Source organism: Branchiostoma belcheri, unplaced genomic scaffold (genome assembly GCF_001625305.1).
Source record: "Branchiostoma belcheri isolate BF01 breed outbred unplaced genomic scaffold, Haploidv18h27 scaffold279, whole genome shotgun sequence".
Lineage (NCBI taxonomy): Eukaryota > Metazoa > Chordata > Leptocardii > Amphioxiformes > Branchiostomatidae > Branchiostoma > Branchiostoma belcheri.
In genome coordinates, this window is record NW_017803886.1 from 75440 (window position 1) to 100982 (window position 25543).

Here is a 25543-nt window from a genome sequence, read left to right on the forward strand (position 1 = left end):
AAAAATTCTGGCAGCACCTTGGACATGGGGCTACTTTTTACATAGCAAATACATTGTACAACCTAGCACCAGGCTAGACAGTCTTTCCTTTACGTTGTGAATACGTTGAGTCGAAACTTAGCAGTTACCAAATAAACGTCACAGGGACAATCTCAATTTTTCTTTTAAAACGTCTTCACAAAACAAACGTAAAGTTTCAGCAGTAACACGCAATATATGGATCTTCAGCTTCTCCCTGAACGGCCAAGCTGTAGTAGTAATAGTCGAGCCATTTAAATCTTTTATCAGTGGGGGCTTTTTTGGGGGTACAAGAGAATACTTTGAGAATTAACTTTCATGAAATGACAAGCCAACAGTAACCTCCAACTTTCACATGAGGCTACAGAAATATTACAAAACCCTAAAAAAATGTTTGCCTCTTGTAACTGAAAGTGAAGTTGACCTTGATATGGTAAAATTTGTTTCACGTTTTATCAATAAATATCAAGATTACCAACACAGCACCATATACATGTAGTCTGTAGTTACTGAGCTGATTTGTGCATATCTGTTTCTGTCAATGCTGTACCTTTTAGCAGGTTAGACAGCCTTTTTTCTTTACGTTGTTGATACAATGAGTCTTACTCAAGGACAATTTTAATCCTTGGTATTTCATAAATCATAGTATAATAATAACACAATTTACGTTCCAGTGCTCTGCCAAATGCATTATCTTGTGTAATGTTGACTGGGTGATTGGACAAGCCGAAAGGATTCAAAAACCCTAGTCAAATGACCACTGTTTTTCCTATTAAATTTCCCAAACTTCTATAAAAACTGTATCAAGAACACTGAAGACTTAAGGTTTGATGACAATCGCAAGCAAAGGCAAACAAACCAAAAGGCACTGCCAAATGTTCTGCATAATTGGGTAGAAAACGTCATTGGAATGACCTGATGTTAAATGTGCTGACATAAACAGATATTCACAGAACAGTTTTATGTTAGTTAAAGATTATACATATCTTTCTAATCTACTGAAATGAACAAGACTTAGTGATTGCACAAAGGTACTTAGTCACCCTGCCAGCATGAATTTGTAGGTATACAATACAGAAGAGCCAGGCTTGCTTGGAACTGCTAAATATGAAACCAAACATTCTTCTGACTTAATTTGCAACAAAATGAGACACTTTTGGTACTAGGAATATTTGCCTGAGTGATTGTAAATGTTTATTGCCAAGTGAAGTGTTTGAGAATGTCTGCAATCTTCGGTATCATAGGCTCAATCTGTGGTGAAATGTTAACACAACACAAGAATACAATAAGAACACTGAAATTGGCCAGAATACAGAGGCTCAAAATATCACACATCTTAATTTTGTACTTAAGAATAAACAATAGAGTAGGTTTTTTTTAGAAGCTCTGTAAATTTCACTTTCTTGATTTTGCATAGAGTGACTTTTGCCTTTTGGGCTTTCGTTTTGGCTGTCTGCACCGAAATCCACATTTTGTTGCAGAACTTTTACATATCTTTAAATACTGTACAAATGGAAGGAACCTAAATACATTTTTTTGGAAATACAATTCAAGCTAATACAATAGTGTAGAAATGTTAGATGGAATATACCATTACAGTTTTAAAGGGCCACAGATGACAGTCAATAGTAAATGGACCCTTCCAGGCACTGCATTAACATGTATGTGATTGACTATTGCATTGTCACCAACAGTTTTTGTTCTTCCAACCTTCTCCTAGCAACGGAATATCCCAAAGACAACCCTGACGGAAATATACGACAAAAATAACTAATAAACAGGGTAATAATACTTTCTGACATAATGTTTGTAACATAAAGATCCTGCAAGGGTTGTCAGAAGTTGGGATACTCCATCTGTTCACAATCAGGGTTGGAAGAGGCTTGGAGAACTGTTGGAGTAACATATTCACAGTGATAGAGCAATGTACATTCTGTTATGTCAAGATGACCTCTAAATACTCAGACGGGAGCATTGGCATGCTATCAAGGTACATTGTACATCAAATGCTAAAGTGGAAGGCAAAATTAACTCAATAAGCTGGTTTTACTCAAGAGAATGGTTAGCTGACAGAAGTTTTGGCCAGCAGGGCATGTCTGTCTGCTATACAGTATATCAACACCTTCACATATACCCTTCTGTGAGTTTGTAAACTTAACACATGCCTACTTGTATAGGATGCATTGAGTAAGAAAATTGGAAGATCCTTTGTCCATCCAAGTGATTTGTTGTAGTCTTACAACAGTTAATTAATATGAAAACATTTACACTATACTTAGATGATGGCACAATGCAAGCAAAAGGAATTGACGCAAAGAGGTACATTATAGAAAAGTGAAGCCTAAATGACCTGTCAACATTCTGTTGTCATCATCTTTTTCAAGACAGCACTGAAAGAACAACAAACTGTATGTATCCCAGTCTTTTGCACACAAGGCAACGACCTTTGGATATTAGAAGACTAAATACTTCTTCATCTGTCAACAGAAATACCACGTTTGATTTATACTTGCGATAATGCTAGGAGTCTGGTATCTGTAGTTATTTATAGGCACATTGTGTATGCAGTGTGTACACGCATGTATTTGTTCTGTATGTATGTCATGTGTGCGTGTATGCGTGCGTGTTTGTGTGTGTCTGCATGCGATGCATGTGTGTTGTATCACCATGCCACACACTCCACACTAAATATCTATATTAGTACTGGCTCATAGGAGCCTCTAAGGCCTTTTAACTGCTCTACTTTTCCCTCCCGTTCCAAACATTTCCAGTTTTCCTTTTTTATGAATTTCACTGACAAAAGTTTCTTTGGCATTCTTTTTACAAAAGGTTGCCAGCATTATTTCCCCACATCTTTTCCTCCAAAACTGGTCCCAAAATCCCATATGCAACACACAGTACAAGTACAAATATTTTCAGCAGCACGTTAAAAGACCTTGTTTGAAACTTGTCTACTTCCCTAGATGCAATACAAGCTTCCTTGCATCTCTCATACCCAAACAAACTATTAAACTTCACGGTTCAAGGAGGATCCATCTTGTCTGCTTATTGTGCTGCAACTTTACACCATGTTTCATGCAATGTTATGGCAATGTTTTTTTTAAACATTTTGTTACTCTTTTGCTGGAAGCTTTTTTAGGCAACCTTCAGTCTAATACATGGGTAAAATCACAGCAAAAAATGAATCCTCCCTGACCAAATACTTGCCACGAAGAAGCCTATTTAACGGTAACTAAGTCTTCCCATAATAGGACTAAACATCACTGCCTAACTCCCAGGTAACTGAATGGCAACAAAGTAAACAATGGCAGGATAAGGTAGGATTTCTATCATTTTCTGAGGTATGGTTGCGTTTCAATAGCAGTATGCAGCATGCTTGCACAGAAATCAACACTCAAACAAGAAAAGCCCCTGCCTGTATATTACTATTTACCTACATAGACTGTTTTTCTGGCACTTCCTGAATCTCAAAGGGAACTTCAGACTTATCCAAGAACAGAAGTACCTTCAGAGAGGAGAAGTGTGCCATGTTATTTCCTTGGCTTCCTGTTCCCCTTCTTTGCTACTAGGAGAAAGTCTTCTGTTTTGTGTCCACCTTCCCATATATTGCCAGAAAAATAAGATAGACGTTTTTGTTGACAAAATACGTATCAACCTACTCATGCTTCTTATAGGCATACCATGGATTATGTTTCTTTTTCTATGGTGAAGTTTTAAAGTAATACAGCCGTGACCCTGGGTTTACTATGTTAAGTTTGCTACGTGTCATTTATTCCATGCACAGCGTTCACACTCATTCACAGGATGGGAGCTCGAGGCAGGAGGCTGGCTCTATGGCAGGACCTGGGCCCCCAGTAGGCACCAACTTGATTTTTTTTTACTTATTGTAAAAATGAAAGTATCCTGGAATCCTCATTTCTTGCTTGAAGTTTTCCCATTTTTTTGTTCGTTTTTTTTTTCCGTCTTCTTCTTAATATTGTCAATGTCTTCTTAACTTGTTGTAGTATTTCTTCATCTTGAATTACCGTTTCTCCTCTTCAAGGCCTAGGTTGCAGAAAGTTTCCAAATGTTACTTAAGAATTCCTTTTTCCTCGGAATATTGCATGGACCTTGAAGATCTTGATCATCATTTCTTGAGTTCCAGACTCCTTGAATTCCTTGTACTGCAACTTGAATCCTGCAGGTCTTCCCAAATCTTTTTTTTTTAAGTCCAAGACTTGGAAGGGAATTCCGCAGAGGAAGGGAAGTCTGGAATCAGGTGGAATTTTGAGGGAGGAAGTTGGCTGGTTGCGCAGGCTCCTCTGACAGTGGAGGCTGAAGAGTTTTTATCTCTCATTCACTCACTCTGGCACGCCCTGTCTTGCTTTCTCGCACGTTCGTCCGTCCGCTCACACGCTCGCTCGCACACTAAGAAGAGAGGCATTGATGAAGATGGCCTGCTGCTAACGGCAGAGCCCAGGCTTCTCTAGGCTTTCTCGCTGGGGCTGATCCTACAAAATACAGCAGGGAATCAGTAAGTACAACATATCGCCTACACTGTAGCATACTACAATTAACTTGGGCAGTACATTTTTGTACTTGTAGTCTCTATGACTCTAACTGAATACACTGACTCATGGGATCGTGTGGCATAATGGCTGGGTGTTTGGCCCAGAACCGATAGGTCCTGGGTTCGAATCCTCCAACATGCCCTTAAGTTGTGCCCTTGGGAAAGGCATCTTACATGCCTTTCCTCCCTTCACACGTCTGAAAATGCTCTCAGCTCTTTACTCAGCCTGGTTAGGGGCATCCCTCAGATAGGACATTAAATGGAGGTCCCGTGTTTAAGGAGAGCTACACCCCATGTACATTAAAGAACCCATCACACCTTTTGAAAAAGTGTACGTAATGCAATCTTCAAAAATTTGACTACAGTTATTGTCTGAAAGTTGGTGATTCACTACAGACTACGGACTCCCGGAGGAGTGTAAAATCCTAAAAAAGCAAACAAAAAATTGACAGTGCAGGATTCTAGCTAGTGCAAAGTAGCGTAGGGGCCCCCTACGCTATAATTTTGACCCCCTACGCTAAATTCCCCCCCCCTACGCTGTAATTTTGACCCCCTACACTAAATTTCCCATATGCTAATTTCTAATACAGCATAGGGGCATTGTGACTGTATTTCTTTGTTCAAGAATGCCAGATCAAATGTGAAAAATCAAGGATACATTGTACATATCTTAGCAATAACATTTTTCTTCCTTTGGGTATCCCTCAAATGGCCTCTTTTTAAGCTCAAATTTTTAAAAGCTCCGCTTCGCTCCCTCATCATGCGGCCAGTGCCACTACGCTAAAATTACATCCTAGCTAGAACCTTGCAGTGACAAGAATAAAGTCTTGATGAACTACAGACAAGAATGATAGCTGCTGTTTCTCACTTAGAACTGGAAGCCTCCAGCTGGAACATTTTGATCAGCGCTGAACTGGTACTGCTCGGCGTTCTCGTCCATCTGAGGGGCCAGCTTGGCGTCCTCGTCCTCAGTCCCGAAGTAGTGCTCGATGATGTCAAAGGCCTTCTGGTAAATCTCCTGGTTTTCGTGGCTCTGTAGGAACTCAATCTTGTCCAGTCCTGAGGACAGAAAAAAATGTTTCTTCAGGAACAAAGGAGAACAAGGAAAATCGTAGATTTTGTACCTCCGGGTATTGTAATGTATGTTGCAGAATGTTGGGTGTATGTTGGGACTGTTCTTTAAATTAGTGAATTTGCGCGAATACAATTTTTTCGAAAAGTTTCGAAATGTTTGTAATTGGCTAAATGATCTGTGAAATCACTAATCCCCCCTAGCCGACTGGAGCCCCAAAATAGAAAGGACAGGGGGCATCCCGTGGCGAATCTGGCTGCCCGACCCTCAGCGACCAGCGATAATGTAAACAAACACCCGCTCTGGGCGCCAGCCGCCAATCGTCCGGTGCGCGCGGTAAGTGACACGCCCCTAGCTCGAGAGGCTTTGTACAGACACCCGGCCAGATCCGGACGCGAGGAGAGCCAGGGCGCAAATCAGGGTCGGCGGGGCGTGTGGCTTTCCCTGGCCGAGAGATTATCGCTCACTCGCGGTAGGGGATGGTACCCAAGCTAGCTCCAGGATAACATCGGCGACCCCGAGCCGAGTGTGCTGATTGATTGGCGAAGATGTAACCGCAAATGGTCAACCCGCGCGAACATTTTCACACACTAACAACAGTAACGGGTGTCCGAGACACGAAATACAAATAATCTTACGCCCCAAAACACATATACAATAAAACAAAAAAAAAATCCTGCACCATCTACAGCCCATTAACAGAAGATACGAGTCCCGTCTACCCCAACGCGAAATGCATGTCGAGAACGTCTGAGACAGTATACCACGGTATTTGTAAGTTAAGAAGTCGTAATATACGCCGAAAACATCCAAGATTGCGCAAGAGGGCGTTGACCCCTGACCCATTGGCCCACCCGGAAGTTGGCTGGCTGCGACCCGCGCGACCATTTTCACACTCTAAGGGGTGTCCGACATAAATCACCGATCTAAAATAACGTTAACTATCATCGTCACTTACTGCTACAGACTTCGCCAGAAAGGCCCTAGCGTCTACCATTTAAACATGAATCACCAACCACCTTCCGGCGCCTGCAGTCGATCAGAATCAAAATACATCAATCGGAAGCAGACACCCCTCTCAGAGACCCCTTTTAAATGCTAAGACCCAAAACTGCAACCTCCCCATTCCTTAACAACATGGTAAATTCCATTTTCAGCATGGCGGGGGTGTCCGGAGCACTTAAAAACCTTTTATTTCGACGCCCATAAACACATATACAATTAAACAAAAACGTTCTGCATCATCTGCAGCCCAACAGCAATACGTATACCGAACCACAGACAAATCCGTCCAGCCGATCACGAGAAACAGCTGCTGACAGAAATGTTTCGAACCATAGTAAAACCTCCTCGCGGAAGGATATCTCCTTCCCCGGAGGTAACAACTTGGTAACACAGTTAATGAATCACACACAAGCACTGACAACATCCCACTTTGCCTCGTGCCCATCACACACTCAGAACCTTCCCCGACCACCAACCTACTAACGTTAGTTGAAGTTTGAGAGCAATCTGACTAGATTTAGGCCATGCCTGCCTTTCTATACAAATCAAATCAGAATTTGAGTTAACTGAGTCAAATTTGTCCCACCCACTGCCTCCAACACTGCTGGCCTACACCCAAACACTTGCATGAGCCAACCATGGCCGATCCACCTGTCCACACTAAAATGTTTTAAACATTTGCCCAAACAGTAGCCCCAACAGTAGCCGACCTTGCCCAAGGTTGGGGGAAGTTTGGCCATATTTGACAGATAATTCAGCAGAGTGAAAACCAAGAGGGAAGCAACAATATCGGATTTAGTCCAATGGAACATTCACTGCCTCCCACTCAAATATTTGCTCTACTAAAAAAAGCTTAGAAATTTTCTTCGTACCCCTTAATGCCCATGCTTTGCTTTACTTTGTACTTAATTCCTTTTAATTAGGATGAAAGTCTCTGTCAGCCAGTCTCAAAACACTGACTTAAAAGTGCAAAACAGGATGCTACTAACACCAGTTAGTTAACTGTTACTACAGTTCTTTTACAAACCAAAATCAAACTCAAATTCAAAGTATTTCTTTACCATAGCATTCCTCTATCATGACAGCGTAAGGGTTGACTCCCCCGTTCATCTTGGCATCCTGCTCTCCCAGTCTCAGGATGTTCTCCAGGCCGTTCAGCGCCACCTGCACGATCTTAGCATCCATGACGGTCAGAAGGTCACACAGCGGACCGATGCAGCTCTGGTCCACCAGGAATCTACAGAAACAGGTGTTTAACAATCATTATGGAGAGAAGTAATGGTGGATTTTATTTATGTCATACCCACCCAAGAAAACACGCCTTTCAATGCGAAATGAGCGAAAATTTGGTGTCCCTAAACCAAAAAAATGCAACAACATCAATTCCAACGTCGGAATTTTGTATTCGAATTTTTAAAGCGGTGCACGCGGTTAGGGCGAAATGCGTTGGAATCGTTCTGTGGAACATTTGGAAGCCCAGGGCCGTACGCGTAAAGAACCCCCGGGCCGTACCGCTAGATATCACACAGGCCGGAACACCCGTACCGAACGTAATCGCGCCCCAGGTATGACATAAAACATACTACTTCATGAAACAAGTTTAAACTGTAATTTCCAACACAAGGAATTGGACTTAATACAAATTTTTGACTGAGTAACTGTACAACTCCAGTCTTTTTTTAAGGAATGAGCAATCCCCTGCTTCTGTGACATCACATTATGCAGATGACAGTGGATCATACCTAGCAGAAAGTCTGTGCCACCCCCCTTCACACGTGTCATCTGCATAACATGACGTCACAGAAGCTATGGATTGCTCATTCTTTGACTGGAGTTGTACAGTCAGAAATTTGGTCAGGTCCAATTTTTTGTGTCAGAAATTACAGTTCAAACTTGCTTCATAACAACATCTACCAAGTTGAACACAGAGGAGATTTCAAAATAGCCATGCCTTCAAGTACCAGAGTTACCAACTAATTCATTCTTTCCTAGAAGTATCTCAGAGTGGAACTCGCTGTCACCAAGTACAGTAGGGGCATTATCATTTAGATAGCTTTAAACAATGTCTAGAGTTAGATATACAAGGGTTAGGTGTAACAAGTCGATCGGTGTAATGTAGCCAGCTGCCGCCGCGCCGCGTGCCTGCGGAGTTGGTGTGTTACACCGAAGGGCAGTTATACCAGCTATACAGATACAGATACTGCTTTGCCTCTAAGCCACACAGTTTTTTGGCAGTTCATGCTACAAGAGGAAAGCCATTTCTGTGGACTGTTATACCTGATTTGCTCCGGGGTTCCACCAGACGTGGCGTTGGTGATTGCCCATGCAGCCTCCTTGCGGGTCTTGAACTCAGCTTTGTTCAGAATCTCAATCAGCACAGGGAAGATGTTTGCATCGATCACAGCCTGGGGAATAACACAGGAGGCTCCATTAAAATGTAGCCTGTAGACACATGTCCAACAGGATTTATTCTCTTCTATAATTTATCTAACAAAGAAAGAATGGTTTCATATCCTTAAAGGGAAATTATGTACCATTTTTTGCACAGCAACCTGAAATATTGTAACTGAAAAGAAATTTTCCGTTGTAATACTTACAATCTTTGATTGTAATTTACTTGCACTGTTCAACATATTTCTGCAATTATCTCACATTTCTGACATTTATGGTTGGCGCTAAAATAGCCCACACAAGGAGCACTGAGTTTGTGGTGGCACCATAAAATATCAGAATGTAAATAAACATGACTGACAGCTGTGTTTCCAGCTTTTAAACACACTTGTATGATGTCATGTTTTGGCACCTTCATTTCCTGTAGGGTTGATTCAACTTACTTTGTAAAGATATGACCAGAAAATTGACTTTTTGAATTGTCCTAATGTTACATAAAGCTTTAAAGACCAAATGACACTAAAAAGTGAAATGAGGACAAAAATGCCAAGAAATGGCAGTAAATATTCACATTAAACAGATTTCCTCATCAATCCGTAAAATACATAGTATTACAAATATCGGAAGTGTACATACAATATACAATATATACAATATTGAAATTTGTTCTAATCATGATGACTGAGAAATTGAGCTTGTACGGCCTTCTAAAAGTGAATTTTGGGAGACTCTCTAGCAAGCTTCCTAATTGCCCACATCTGGCATCTCTATTTGCATATCTGTGTTTTATTTTTGCATTTCTGTGTTTCTCCTGAGCGTATCGCGTCAGCTCACTAAAAAATACAGACATGCAAAAATAAAATGTAGAGATGCAAATCGCCTGCCAGACTGGCTTGTGCTGACTTTTACAAGGCAGGGCATTAGAATTTCGAACGTAACAGGAGAACCGTGCATATTTATTGTAAATGTGTCTGTTAGCCAGGTAATACTACATAATGTAGTTACATGTATGACAATTACAATAAGCTAAGGTTATATTTTGGTGTCATGAGCACTTTAATCTACCTGTATCTGGGCCCTGTTGCCAGCAGTGATGTTAGAGATGGTCCAGCAGGCCTCCTTACGGATAGACTCCTTCTGGCTGTTCAACAGGTGGAGCAGACAAGGGAGTGCAGAGCAGTTCAGGATCACCTGCAAACAGACAACAGTCACAACATTTACACCTGTACAGAAGGGGAGGGACCAGCAAATCGTCATGCGTAGAACTAGCAGTGTGTACACCGATACATTTTGGTACTTATTTTTTAGATAATTTTTTTCCTGGGCAAATTGTGCTCAGAAAGGCCAAGTTTTCTGGTAAGAAGGACAGAAGAATGTATATTTTTAAAACATGGCCAAAAGGTGTGACCTTTTTCATGGTTTGACCTGTCATTGACCTCTAAATATTTGTGATCTGTGTGAACTGTCCCACTTTGCCAGGGGGTGAAATCCTGTATCATTATTTCATCATTTCAATATTTTAGCTGTAGCTCATTAAAACCCTGGAGTTGAACTTCCACTATTTGTACCAAAAGACACCTGACAAATCCAGCTTTGCTATCTAGTGAAATTGTCATCTGCAATGAGACAGTAAGCCTGTGACTAACCTGGGTCTGAACATCATCTCCTGTGACAATATTCCCCACTGCTCTCAGGGCAGAGGATACAACACTGTGATGGTTATGCCTGAAACACAACCATACATGTCAACTTCTATGTGTCATTTCAAACAAGGTATCATTTCCTAGGCCTTACTAATCTGATCAATTGGTTCCAAGATTCAACAATTTTTAAAGATTAAAGAAAAAATTCAGATTCTGAATCAGCCCAGTTGAAGAATGTCCGTCTTCCTAGTTATGTAAGTTTTCCAGTCTGGTGTGTTGACTTCATGGCTCCTATAATTGTAGCATTTACGCTATCATAGATTGCCTAGGCCTGTTGCTTCATATGCTTTTGCTCATCTGAGAAGCAACAAATTTAATTGGTGTGGCCCCTTTCACTGTTTTCATTTCTGCCATATTGTGTATATGAAGAGAATTGTCTTTAAAAAAAGACTCCAAATTTTTAGCCTTTCCAAACTCTAAGTGACACTAACATACACTTCTGTTATATGAAGAGAATTGTCTTTAAAAAAAGACTCCAAATTTTTAGCCTTTCCAAACTCTAAGTGACACTAACATACACTTCTGTTATATGAAGAGAATTGTCTTTAAAAAAAGACTCCAAATTTTTAGCCTTTCCAAACTCTAAGTGACACTAACATACACTTCTGTTATATGAAGAGAATTGTCTTAAAAAAAAGACTCCGAATTTTTAGCCTCTCTAAACTCTAAGAGACACTAACATACACTTCTGACAAAACTTGATGATATCCACACATGGCACAACTTACATGAGTAGCTCCACGAGTCTTCTGCAGACCCCAGAGTCGATGACAGCCTGGATTTTCTCGTTGGGTCCATCAGACAGGTAGGACAGGGCCCAGCAGGCATCGGCCAGGACATCGTTATCATTGCTGAACAGCAGACGGGCCAGCACTGGCAGGCAGGGAGCCACCTGCAAGTAATGTTTGTTATTTGTGCTCAAATCTCAAAGCTATAATGGATATCAGGCATATCTGGAAGACAGGCAACAGAATGTCCAGACTATGCATGATGTACAAAATTACTCGGATGTACCAACTACTAAGTACCAGCTCAGAAAAGAAATAGAGTTATCAACCAAGGATTGAGGTGTTCAAAAACTCCTTTTTCCTGGAACTATCGCAGAGTGGAACTTGTTGCCACTAAGTACAGTAGGGGCATCATCACCAGATAGCTTTAAGCAATGTTCAAAGGTTATGTGTAACAAACAAATCATCCAGTGTAATGTAGCCAGCTGCTGCCGCGCCGCGCCCGCAAAGCTGGTTACATCAATGGGTGTTATACCGTCTATACAGACTTATCAGAATTTGTTGGGCTCGGTGGCACGTGCATCAATTTTCTGGCTGCCATATTGCTTCATCTTCTATTGTTTGAGCATGAGACTTGCTTCTTATTGGTTGGATATACATAATGTATCATGATGCATTTAAATAAGCACTGTTATTGGTAGTGAATGGGATCGCATGGTCCAACACTTCAAGGGTCATTTATGTAGAAATATCTCACATGAACAGCGCTGCTGACTTCCTGTTTAGGCCACACCGACTTAATTTTATGGATGACATCCGCGCGCGCATTGATTTTTGCCTGTCGCCCTCAAAAAAAAAAAAGATCACCTCCACCGAGGCTCTAGGCCTGGGTAGTCCATACTAGTCAGCGACAAAACGGAGCTGAGCACCCAGGCTATCGAATTCGAAGCACCACGACTCAAGAACTCAGTAACATAAGTATAGTACCGATTCATAAATGCCGCAAAAAGCCAGCATGTGCCGGCTTGTCGTATACGTCTCTAAGTACTGTCGGGAATTCACAATACCAGCTTTGTATTCCTGTGGTTCAGTAGCATTTTTATTTTTCGGCCAGAATTTTTTTTTATTCGCCCGCGCGCACAAGTTTGGGGGTCTTCAGAGGATGTCATCCATAAAATTAAATCGGTGTGGCCTTACATTGAGAAGGCACAACAAAACATGTTACACAAAACTCAGTAATCAGAGGACGATCGATGCATATTTGGTCGTGTCCATATGCATAGAAGGGGTGAGTATTTTTAGTTTAGTTCACATTTCAGACTGGCAGATTTGCCTCCAACAAGCCCCAAATCAGGGGTGCATACTTTTTATCAGTAATTTACATAATGTTGTGCCCTTGGAATTCATACCATCTCGTCCACCACCGAAAATTGACAATTCTAACGACTTATCCAGTTAATAGTAATACTTTTTCAATGACTAAAACCATTAACTGATAATCAAACATTACTGAACTAAGCTGAAGAAGCCTGTGTGAGATCCTACCTTGGTGAAGTCTGGTGGAGGGTTCTTCCCTCTGCACAAGTTAGACAGGCACCAGACTGCATTTCTAGTCATGGACAGCCGGGTGGACTTAGTCAGCAGCCTGGAACAACAACAGGGAGATGTTAGCAGGAAAGTTTTTCTGTGTTCAACTTCGTGTAATACATTCTTATACAAAAAGGCTAAACTTTATGTCCACCACTCTGGACAAAGTTAAAATTCTGGACTCAGATTCCTTTGCAAGAAGAGTGAAGGAGGCTGTGTCTATTTGGTCCAACCGTCAACACTGAACAGAGACGGGGGGTGACACAGGTTATCTGCCACGTATGACCCTCTGCTGCAATCACGTGTTTCCGACGTCACGTCCCGGAAACTGCAGTAGACGGGTCCATTCCATGAAGGCAGCCGAATATTTGGGTAAGTCCCAAAGTGTTGGACATAAGGTTTAGCCTTTTCGTAAAAAAAAAATGTTATATATTAATGACTCCTCCTTAATGACAAAAACTTTCTATTGGCAACATTATTGGCTGCTTACAAACAAACAACAATGTCATGATAAAACACTGAGTCTAGCCACTGTTTGAAGTAAAGGTGATGTCTTACTGCAGCAATGGTGTGAGGATCCCCTGGTCCAGTACGAAGTCTCTACACTCAGGACTGTCACCAGCAATGTTACCCAGGGCCCACACAGCCTGGGGATGGACAGATACATTCTCTATTACTGACTGTTACAGGCAAGGTTACTTCACAATGCTCTAGTGCATATTCAAGCTACATCTAAATAGATGATATGCTAATATTTGCAGGTTCAGCTTGTTGTATTGTGTAAGAACAGATGCATGGTTTTATAGTAAAACGTTAAACTTTATTCCAACACACAATTTACAGGGATCAAATTTTCAGCGACCACTGTCGCCTTCATCAGGATAATTAATGACCAATCACTTCACAACGTGATCTCGCGGGAGTTAAGATTTACAAACACGTGACCTTATTCAGCATCAGTATCAGTAAAGTCTCGTGTGAAGTCACATTGTGAAGTGATTGGTCATTAATTATCCTGATGAAGGCAACAGTGGTCGCTGAAAATTTGATCCCTGTAAATTGTGTGTTGGAATAAAGTTTAACCTTTTACTATGATTACTACCAACACAGATGAACGTTCATGATAAGATGCATGGTTTCTTTATCTACTTATGAAGATTTACCACCTATGTGGAAGGATTTACATAACAGGTGACTATCACCTCTTCAAAGATGTCAAACCTGAGACCAGACTGTAAGGTTTGAACCACTCACACCAGGAAGGTTCCCTAATCTTTTCGATAAGTGTGGTGGGTTCTTTAAGGTTCGTGGGGTGTTGCTCTCCCAAACACGGGACCTCCATTTAACGTCCTATCCGAGAGACAGCCCTAACCGTAGCTAGGTACTCATTTTCACCTGAGTGAAGTGAGGAAAGTTGTGTAAAAGTGCCTTTCCCAAGGGCACAAGGTCGGTGCCGAGGTGTGGTTCGAACCCGGGACCTCTTGGTTCCGAGCCGAAGACCCTACCGCTACGCCACACGACCCCATCGTAAGTTTATCAAGTTGAATGAGGAATTGATATGAATTTTTCTTCGCTATCTAAATAATCACCATTGGTAATGGAAGCATAAATGGTGAGCTTGCTAACTGCCTGTTTCTTGGAGACAGCAGACTGAACAAGTAAAATCTGAGATTTTATACCTCTGGGCTTTTTATTGTATATTTTTATATGTTGTTTACAACAACAATTGTTGCGTGCCGCAGGACTAGGGTTATAAACAAAGAATTTAGCGAGACCGGACACCCCTCTGTGCGAGGGGTCACCTTCGTGGACGAGACCGACAATACCTAATACACGCCTAAGGTCAACGGTCGCGACCACTTTCACGCTCAAAGGGGGGTACTGGGGCCAGCAAAAGGCACCATTTTCACGCCCGAAAACACATATACAATAGAGCAAAAGAACGTGCATTATCTGAAGCCCATTATAACAAAACATATACCGAGTCTCAAAAGAATCCAATCCACCCAAACGCAAGAAACAGCTGCGAACATGAAAATCTAAATCTCTCACAAAACCCTTCCACGGAAGGATGTCTCCTCCCCCGGAGGTAATGAGACTGTACCTGTTCCTGTACATCCTCAAACTCCGACCCCAGCAGCCTGATGAAGATATCCACAGCTCCAGCCTCGATCACCACTCTGGTCTGCAGGGACGTGCCTGACGCAATGTTAGTCAGCGCCCAGGCAGCCTCAAACTGGGGAAATAAAGCACGGCAACGTCAGTATAGGAGCAGGGACTGAGAAACTCACATGTAACATGCAATTTACAGGCAATGTTCAAGATAAAAACGTTGTACTTAGTGTATCATGTTTGCACACTGCAAAATTCCAGTGCAGTCAGGGATCTCCCTAAATATAAATTGTAATGAAATAGCATTGTTGCAAGTTTTTCTTATATAATATGAGTATATTGTGTAACCGGTATGTTGCAATACCATCCTGTTCAAGAAATTTTCCTATAATTTTCCGTCCATATAGGATTTTTGATCCCCTGAAGACCTATTTTCTGCATTTTTGGGGGAAAATTTTGGGGTAAATTTTGCTGCTAGACTAAGCTTAGTTTAATGACATCTCTTTCCATATATTTACATGCCAATTTTTCTCCATCAAAAATGATGGGGAGGTTGAAATTTTTGTCGGTAGCAAAATTCTGTAAAAAGATGCCAGCTAGAACACTGGTCAATATTGTTCATAAAAAGGACAACAATCATATCCATCATGATGACGGAACATTTTGTAAGACCAGACGAGCCTTTAAATTTTTTCTTCCAAATTAGAAAAAAAAAAATGATTGATTACACTAAATAACAAATAAGCTTATCGATGCTATGAACTATAGTGGTGTTTGTTTTTTTAATATCTATAGAAACTACTCTGTGATCAATATGAAGTAATACAGTACCTTTCTCAGACGCAGCATTTTAGAAAAAATATACAGCTAAAAAATACAACTGGCACATTTCCCTTCTGTTACACAATGGTCAGAACTCTCATTTTAAATATTCACCATCAACACTATTAAAAAATGGAACATCATAAAAAGGATTGACATTTACACATTAGACTACCCAATAATGCATTGCTTGTAAAACAAGTTAAGGCCACACCAATTTAATTTGTTGTTTCTTAGATTTTTTCAGAAAAAATATGGAGCGACAGGGCAAAAAAAAACAGGCCAAAGGCATCCCATAATAGCCGGAAATGTTACAATATGAGCCATGAAGTGAACATACCAGGCTGGTTTATAATTAAAACATTAGATTTTCACATTGAAATTAAATTGGTGTGGTTTAACAATAACATGTTGACCATTGCTTTACTTTGACAAAGGCAATTCTTTGTTTTCCATCAACTCTGCTATAAAATATACAATCTAAAATTATTCAAGTTTGCAACATTTTCAAAAGCTGGAGAAATAGTCTGTTAAGTTTTGGTGGGTTGACGGAAAACAAGGAATGCGTTTGGAATGACCAGAATGAAGGAAATAAAGGTCGCTGTACCTGAAGTGTGCCTACCTGGAGCGTGCAGTTCCCTTCTTTCTGTAGGAACTCCACGAACCTTGGCACAATGCCCGTCTGTATCACCTCGTCTATGGGAGGGTTCGGCTCTGGAACACAAAATTGGCCAACTTAGACTCTTATACGTGGTTTTCGCTGTACTTTTCTGTTCGCAGGGCAAACTTATCATTACCGTTAATAAATAATTTGCTTTCTTTTTTTCTGGACCTGCCGCCAGCGCAGCAAAGTAGAAACTTGAACCATACAGTAATGGAAAGAATTTTAAATAAAAATAGCTATTCATAAAAATTTTAGTTCATAACAAGTAAAATCTGAGATTTTATACCTCAGGGCTAAAAATACCCTCCAAACAACAATTGTTGCGCCTCGCATACAGAAGATGCATGTGTACAACAACAATTGCTGGGGGCCGCAGGACTAGGGTTTTAAACAGAGAATTTATCGAGAGGTCATATACGTGGACCAGACCGAGAATATCTTAAACACACCAAAGGTAAACGGTCGCTACCATTTTCACGCTCAAAGGGGTGTTCTGGGGCCACCAAAAGGCACCATTTTCATGCCCGAAAACACATATACAACAAAAACAAAAGAATGTGCACCATCTACAGCCCAATAGCAAAACATACACCGAGTTCCAAAAGAATCCGTCCACCCAAACGCGAGAAACAGCTGCGAATATGAAAATCTAAATCTATCACAAAACCCTTCCTTGGAAGGATGTCTCCTCCCCGGGAGGTAATTATGAATCACAAACAGGACCAGTCCCTAGAGCAGGGCTCGAAATACTATTTTGAGTCCTGGTACTGGTAACGTTGAAAATTACCTGCACCAGAAAAATTTTACCTGCACCACTCAGAATCAGTTCCATTATTACCTGCACTAACCTGCATATACAGGTGGTATTGTATTTCAAGCCCTGTAGAGGTATGTAGAGAGATGTGTGTTTTGAACACTAACCTCTGGAAAGGAGTTTCCGGAATTTCTGGGTTGCAGCCAGTTGCTGCTCAGGGTCCTCACTGTAGATCATCTGCACCATCTCTGGCATTATGCCACCCTGCAGGGTCAAAAGTTCAACATTCAAGCTGCAGTATGGGTACAGAACATCGCAAACCAACTGTAACTTACATTCTCTAGACACTGTCTGGTGTGGGTTTGTATTAGGAGAAAGTACTGGTAGAAACAACTACAACCCTTAAAAAGAACAAGGTAGACAATACTATAAGGCACAGAAGCAAATTTGGAGACAGGTATAATACAATGAACAATACATTTTTTGCATAAAGATAGGGCCCCACCTCATAGTATTTTTGCTGGTTCTTTTTTTTTTTTCAGAAAAAATATGTGACAGGGAGTAAAAAAAGGAAAAACAAAAGTCCAATGCATCCTCTGATAGCCCCCAAAACTACAATAAGTGCCATGAGGTCAATATACCAGGCTGATTTATATAATTCAAACAATGAATTTAAACCTTTTTCTCAAACTAACAAATTGATACGATAGATGGATACCACCAAAAGATGAGCATTTTGAACTTGATTCAGAACCTGAATCCTTTTTTTTAAATGAAGCGTGCGAATCAGAGAACCAATTACTTGAAATAGGTATGGCGTCAGCATAGATTTCAACATACACAACTATTATATAATACATGACAGGGTCCAAAGACTTACATGAACATAATCATTTGTCACAGAACACTACAGCAGCTATGTTAGTGAATGACAATGGCAAATGCATGTAATAACAAGGAGTCCTGGACACATAGAAATAAAACCAAGAAAAGGAAGGAAAAAGCAGAAGACCAGAAACCACAGAAGATGAGAGAATTCAACACCAAACAACCTCTGTAGCAGTTTGAAGCTATTCATTGTTAAGTGAATATAATATGTTCTAAAATATGTACATGTATGTGCTTTTTGACAGGAACAATAACATCACTTTACAATTTGGTACCAGCAAACACACAAAAAGCTTGGTTCATTTAATTTTCCACCTCTTTCAAATGACGTGTGATACAGATTTGAAGTTATCATCTACTTAAAGACATCCAAAGTGATTTCAGGGCAGAAAATCTGGATTTTCAAAGTCATTTTTTTTCTGTAGTTCCTGTATGTTGAATGAACCCTATATCTGATATGCTGATATCTATGTGGCAAAAATGTGATGTCGCTGATAGAAAACGGTTGCTTGTTTTGTATTGTACGCTGGTTCTTAGCTTTTTATTGCTGGTACACAAAGAATAAAGGAACTCCTCACATAGCTTATTTTGGGGCTTTTTAAATAGCTCCAAGTATGAAATGATGGCGAAATTGTGCTTAGAAATGTCAGTAGAGTTAATGTCAATATCAGACAAATTTCCTAATCCAGAATATTTTTGTTTCTCCACCCTGAAATTACATCGGATGCCTTTAGGCCACACCAATTTAATTTCTTGGTTAACGGATTTGCCTGCTTCATTTTTTTCTGGTTTGGAAAAAAAAAAATTCAGAATCAACTGCAAACTGCTCATATTTTGCCCTGAACAGTTGAAAACAGTCCTTTTCTGCCTAGTTGTTACAGTTATTCCATCTTTCAATGCAGTGGTATCATCAAAATTCATTGTGTTTAAATTTTGAGCCAGCCCGGTGTGTTGACTTCATGGCTCCTAAATGATATCGTACAATATTGGGCCATAATAGGATGCCTACGCCTGTTTTTATCTTTTTTTCGCCCGCCTGCTCCATTATTTTTCTAGAAAAACCTGTTAACCAAGAAATTAAATTGGTGTGGCCTTACAAAAGAAAAGAAAGCACATTTCCACGTCTGACTTACCTCCTCCAGAGTGGGTGAGTACAGAGGGGAAGTGGGGAATACTGGGGCCTGCACACGCAGGGGAGTCCCCGCAGAGGAGCCAAGAACAACCGCGTGGGTTCCCGTTAGTCCCGTGGAGAACGGACGGACAGACAGACCGCAAGAAGACACGCACAACCACGAGGAAGGAGACAGGAGACAGAGAGTTGGTAGAGGAGAAACCAAACAAAAAACCATGAATTGATCCAGACTAAATGGAGTTTGTGGTATGAGAGGGAAGACAACTGCCATGATAGGCTGTTGCAGAAAGGCTATATGGTAGACTAAACAGCATCAGTCTTTTCGGAATTTTGCTGCTCGTTACCGACAAAATTTTGCCCAATTACATCTTTCAAGGACAAAAATTGGTAAAGATATGGGAAAATATCATTGAGCTAAGCTTACTTCACCAGCAAAAGCTTTGCCCTCAAATGTTCAAAATGTGGGAAATCACATTTCAAAGGGTCACTGGGGTCAAGATTTTAAAAGGGAACCTGCCCGCAAACCCTTGTATGATTGTAATGTTTTGATGTGATGTCTTGCACCTCGGGCCTTTGACAATAAAACAAAACTGAGATGGAAAAAAATGTCAGGCAGGCTAAAACACTGTTGGGAGGGAGCAAGATTTCTAGGTAGTCCTTGTACATATATAAAACATTCCCAATTCATAATTTCTCCTTTTGTTTTTGTTCTTTTCTTCCATATTAGTTTTTTTCTTCCATTTCTGCAACAACCTTTCAGATGACAGTCATATCTAAGAAATCTCTATTGTACACTGATCTATTGTGGTTATCAACAACAACAGTTGTTATCAAGATGTTAGTCAAATCAATGATAACAAAGTACATACATGCAAACGCTATAAATCTAATTTTGGCAATTATATAGCTGTCATTTCAAAGGTTTCAACCACTGATGTATCAAGCACACAGAACTTGTCTTTTGACTGCCACTTTTGCAATTTGATGCCAGTTTATGCCATCAAAATAACTTTATGTGTTCTTTTGATTCTTTTGATTGTACCTCTTGCTTTTCAATTCAAGTTTAAATGCTTGCTATTGTTGAAACCTTTATGAAGATACTTTTAAGATTCTCAAATCTTAACAATTCAAACAACACAATACCATTTACCTTCTTTCTGCATATATAACATTGCATCATTTTATGCTAAGGCCTAGGAGAATTAATGTTGTGTTTACTATTTCGTAGTATTTGGGTGCTGAAGAAATTAGGCCCGATTTTTTTCTTTATGTTCTAACAAAAGTGATCCAACAAATACAGTTAGTGAATAATAATATGTCCACTTGACACTTTAATATAACACTGGAATACATCAGTACACCAATATTAAATTTTGGACTTGAACCTAAATGTTAGGTTCCGTTCTGATTTGGTCCAGTGAACCAGTTATGCACCACTTGACAATTTTATGTCTCTCAGCAGCACCCGTCCCAAAAAAGGCTAGGGTCAGGTTTTCTTTGTTAGTCAATCAGGCAACCAAAAACACAACTTTTTTTCCCTAGGCCTAACAAACATTCACATCTATCGTATGTAGTGAACTAGCATTATCCAAATGATATATACTCTAAGATGGAACTATGACATCTACAGTTGCTGACTCACCTGTGATGAAGAGATGTAAGGTTCCTGTATCCCAGGGGAGTTGTCATCTGCCGGGATGTCCACATTACGACGCTTGAACAGCTGGAGGGAAAATAACAGTTTAGGTTCAATGTTGATGGTCATACTGCAGACGTGAGTGGTTCAAACTTTACAGTCCAGTCTTACACAGCTTGTACTAAATACAATAGTTACATGTACAAAACTGGTGTGTTACACCTAAAGGCGGTTTACCGGTTATGCGAAACAAACAAACAAAACCAGTATAGGCCTGTTTTTTTGGTGGGAAAACCTTGTAACGATAAAAATGAAAATACTGAGGCCATATCTTTGGGACTCGAAGTTGTCCTTCTGTACCTACGCTGTGAATAAGTTCTGCACTTGGAAAAAAAAAAGAAGACTAGTGTTTGTGGCACCACCATGTTTAGTGTTCTTATTTAATAACAGTTGTAGCACTAACTAATATATGCTGGCTGTCTAGTATCAGTAATATATGCTGGCTGTAGGGGAGTCCTATCTTTTTACAGACACAGTAGAATGATAAGATAGACAGAAAGATTAAAGAAGAGCCTATGAAGCCCCCTTCAGGCTATGAAGATGTGCAGGGATGTGTATGATAGTTTCAAAAGACGTCTATATATTCTTAATCTTCCATGACATAGCCTAGCCACAAATGCTTTCTGACTAAGATGTAGATAAAAAGGCTTTTTGGAAGAGAACCAAAGCACCAAAGGATATTCTTTTGATACTATCCTTTCATTCTTTGGATAACATGGCCATGATTTACTTGTGCAAGTCACCCGATACAGCTTTGAAACCAATGGGGAGCTATCAAACACAGTGTACTGTTACGTATACATATATATTAAAGTGGAAAGCTGTCTACTTTTTTGTCATTTTCCAAATCCATGTATGATTTAACAATTTTCTTTTTAAATATTGGAATTTTATTTTCAGCTTGAAGCAGAACTCCAGTCAGAAGCTCTGAGGAAGGTGTCTCACGGACACATAAGCAAGGTTGTGTGAACGTATGTTGCTATCTGACCCCATAGGTTTTTTCATGCACCTGTATAATACATTAATCATACAGTACTGAATATGTTTGCATGATGCCACGGGCAACTTATCAAAGATGGGTGAAAAAGAACTCCCTGCCAAAAAGAATCAATGTCTCTACCCTATCTGCCCAGCAGCACAACTAAATCAAATATACTGTGTATGCGTATAGCAGAGCTCGAAATCCTTTTTTCATCAGACCTAATTATAAACTGGTGCATGTTACATGTATATTGAAAAATTCAGAAACCACTGCCATCCTTTTTCTTGGTAACAGTCAATGGGGCAAATAAAAATTCACATACACATGATACACCAGTCCTACATTTGTACATAGACCAGTATAGGTTAGGTTCAGGTAGACATAAAAAAGTACCTGCACAGCTCCAATTTTACCTGCAATTGCATATGCAGACGGTACTAAGTATTTTAAGCCCTTGTATAGGTTATTGCCAGTTGTCTGCCAAATCTAGCATGGGTCACAGACAAATCAATATACATGTAGGTTGTCTGGATGTGGTAGACTGGCAGTTTTTACCATAAAACATCAATACTAGTACTAGAGGGATTCACACCAGGGGCAATAAGAGCACATATTGAAGCAAGGTCCTTGATTGAGCTTAAAAATAGGCCATATCAATTCAGTCTATCGGTTCTTGAATTGACCCAATTCATTTTATTTCTGATACGCCAAAAAAAGTATTCAGGTCCTGAATCAACTCCAAAATGCTCATACTTTGGCTCCCAGTGCATTGCTTCCAATCTATCATCATCAATGCAATGGTTTGATTAAAGTTTAAAATCCATTGTTTGAATTACAAACCATTCTGCAGCCTATGATCTACTGCTCACGGAGTCACGTGTGCTATCTGCGTGATGTCACGGAAGCAGTGGATTGCTCATTCCTTGACAAAGACTGTAATAGTACAGTCCAATTTTTGTATTGGCTATAATATTGCAGTTCTAAATAAAACTCAAACTCAAACGTATTTAAGGATGGCATTCGGTCTATTGGTTTTCAAGTGTTGTGTCGGAAAAGACAACAGGCTGTAACTGGCAAAAATCCGGGTTTTACTCAGGCACAGTACGTTCTACAGTCCAGGACGTACCTGCTGTTCACGTTTCTGTTTGCGCAGTTGGACTCCCTCCTCCTCACGCCTCCGTCTCATCCACTGTGGGTTCAGCGCTTTGTTCTTGTAGCTCTTCATTCGAGAGTTCTCCTTCGCTGAGCTTGCCATCTTTGCTTCAGTTCTGAAATTCATACAACAGGGAAATGAGATTAATTCCCAGAACAGGGCTTGAAATACCACCTGCATATGCAGATTAGTGCGGGTAAATTGGACCTATGCATGCGCAGGTATTTCTGATGTCTGGCCCAAGTACTGGGTTTATAAAAGTTATTCAAAGATGTCGCCAATATTTCCCCAAGTTTTTTATATCTCAACCAACAACAAAAGACTATATTATTGCTAAAGTCCACCAACCCATTTATTTTTCAAAGAGTCGGACAATTCATCTCCCACTGCCTCCTGAGAAGAGGTCAAACCCCCTAATACTAAAATAATAGCATGACAAGAATAGTTGAATAAGATAGAATTAATTTATAGATTAGAATAGCAGTTACATTGTTCCTATTACCTGTTCACATATTGCATATTTACTTTTTTATCCTGTATGTTATTAGATTTAAGTAGAGATAGTAGGTTCGATAAGTATATCGTACACGTAGAAGTTCCTGTTAGCAAATAGGCTTATACATGTATCACCACATTTTCTTGTCAATGTCTGTATGCAATTAGCCCTTGGGCAGGAATTTGCAATAAACAACTTCATATAAATTATAATTATACAAATGTATGCAGACTTTGCTGCTGCATTGATTGTTAGTAAAAATGTCACCACCTATGAAGTATACAAGAAATAATGGCAACGTTTCAGAACAGTTTTTTTTCATATGATTTATTTAACTTTTTCTAAATTGTGCAAGTAAATTTTGGCTAGTGCAGATAATCTTCAATGCACCAGAGCAGGTATGTAGAAAAAAGTATTTTAAGCCCTGTAGAACTTTTGTGCAGAGTACAGTACTGTACATATATATCTTTACGATAAAATCTAGACCTGTGCTTTGTGCCTTGTGGTTGCAAAGCGACACGTTTGTTTCCACTCAACATGGAACCTTTCATACTAAATTTATGATTCCTTTTGAAATGTCATAAATGTCAACAAAAAATTACATGCTGTTCCAGAATCCTGCACAATAATAACAAGAAGCCATAGGCGACAATTCTCCGTGAAGTATTATATATTGCAACAAAAAGAAGTAGCCATTGGCGACAATTCTCTGTGAAGTGTGATAAATCGAACAAAGAAAAATTGTTTAAACGCGCGTCGGCTCAGTCATCTTAAGACGCAACAACCAATCAGAGATGCGAGATGCCTACACGTGACGCGGGAAGGGCGCGCGATGCCCGAAATATTTTTGCGTCAATATTCAGCGCCGTGATTCAAGAGATTAATACCCGGAAACAATTTTTTCTTGTTTTGAACGCATTAACATGCATTTACGCTAATCTAGTATGATTCAGGGTTACTTTTTTTTAACCTGCCATGGCCAGATTATCTAAAGATGTGTGTATTGTGTGTACAATCTATAGAAAGAGAAATGTACATCAGGTCCGATCATCCGATTTTCACGTTTCGGTTTTTTGGACTCGGTTCATGAACGTATTTTGGTTTGGCTCCTGGAATGTGCGAAAAAAATGACTCCCGGGACTGTCTACAGGGAACACTCGTACGAAAGACCAAAGGTACAACTTCAACAAGGCTTCATCGGGTCAGTTTTCACCGTTCAAAACCCATTTTCACCCTTCAAAACCCAATTTTCACCCTTCAAAACTCAAATTTTCACCCTTCAAAACCCAGTTTTCACCCTTCAAAACTCAAATTTTCATCGTTCAAAACTTAATTTTTCACCCTTCAAAACTCAATTTTCACCGTTCAAAACCCAATTTTCACCCTTCAAAACTTAATTTTCATCGTTCAAAACTAATTTTCACCTTCAAAACTCAATTTTTCACCCTTCAAAACTCAAATTTTCATCGTTCAAAACTTTTTTTCACCCTTCAAAACTCAAATTTTCATCGTTCAAAACTTGTTTTCACCCTTCAAAACTCAAATTTTCATCGTTCATCGACTCGTCCCCAGGATACTATGGTTGGCTCTTCCCAGTATGCTTTGCGCGGAGCGCGGTCTCTTTCCCAGGGCAGTCAAATACAAACACGAATACGCTGTTATTCGCTGCAGTCCCGCCGTGCCCAGAACGTAATTTTATATTATACCGGACGCTGTGGAAGGAAAACATTTCCAACACGGTTCCAACCGCACCAAGGCACGATTTTCAACCGGCTGTTTTTGTAAGTTAGA

General features: G+C 40.1%; 2 protein-coding genes across 5 annotated transcripts in view; one reads left to right on the forward strand and one right to left on the reverse strand.

Annotated features, from left to right (window-relative positions):
- The window catches only part of LOC109472494, a 116328-nt gene that overhangs the window by 35071 nt on the left and 55714 nt on the right, over positions 1 to 25543 (forward strand). The gene's annotated exons all lie outside the window — the stretch shown is intronic.
- LOC109472496 (importin subunit alpha-7-like) overlaps positions 1390 to 25543 on the reverse strand; it is a 35332-nt gene continuing 11178 nt past the window's right edge. The window contains exons 2-16 of one of the 4 annotated variants that reach the window (XM_019772274.1): positions 23230 to 23371; positions 21068 to 21148; positions 19427 to 19474; positions 17573 to 17669; positions 16610 to 16701; positions 15158 to 15289; positions 13612 to 13700; positions 13012 to 13111; positions 11467 to 11630; positions 10682 to 10760; positions 10101 to 10226; positions 8922 to 9049; positions 7706 to 7881; positions 5436 to 5626; positions 1390 to 4508 (exon numbers count right to left, since the gene is read on the reverse strand). In XM_019772274.1, coding sequence (XP_019627833.1) covers positions 5436 to 5626; positions 7706 to 7881; positions 8922 to 9049; positions 10101 to 10226; positions 10682 to 10760; positions 11467 to 11630; positions 13012 to 13111; positions 13612 to 13700; positions 15158 to 15289; positions 16610 to 16701; positions 17573 to 17669; positions 19427 to 19474; positions 21068 to 21148; positions 23230 to 23371 — 1645 coding nt within the window. In that variant the 3' untranslated portion in view covers positions 1390 to 4508. Of the gene's footprint in view, positions 4509 to 5435; positions 5627 to 7705; positions 7882 to 8921; positions 9050 to 10100; positions 10227 to 10681; positions 10761 to 11466; positions 11631 to 13011; positions 13112 to 13611; positions 13701 to 15157; positions 15290 to 16594; positions 16702 to 17572; positions 17670 to 19426; positions 19475 to 21067; positions 21149 to 23229; positions 23372 to 25543 lie in introns of all 4 variants that reach the window. The other 3 variants (XM_019772273.1, XM_019772276.1, XM_019772275.1) reach the window with 3 other exon arrangements.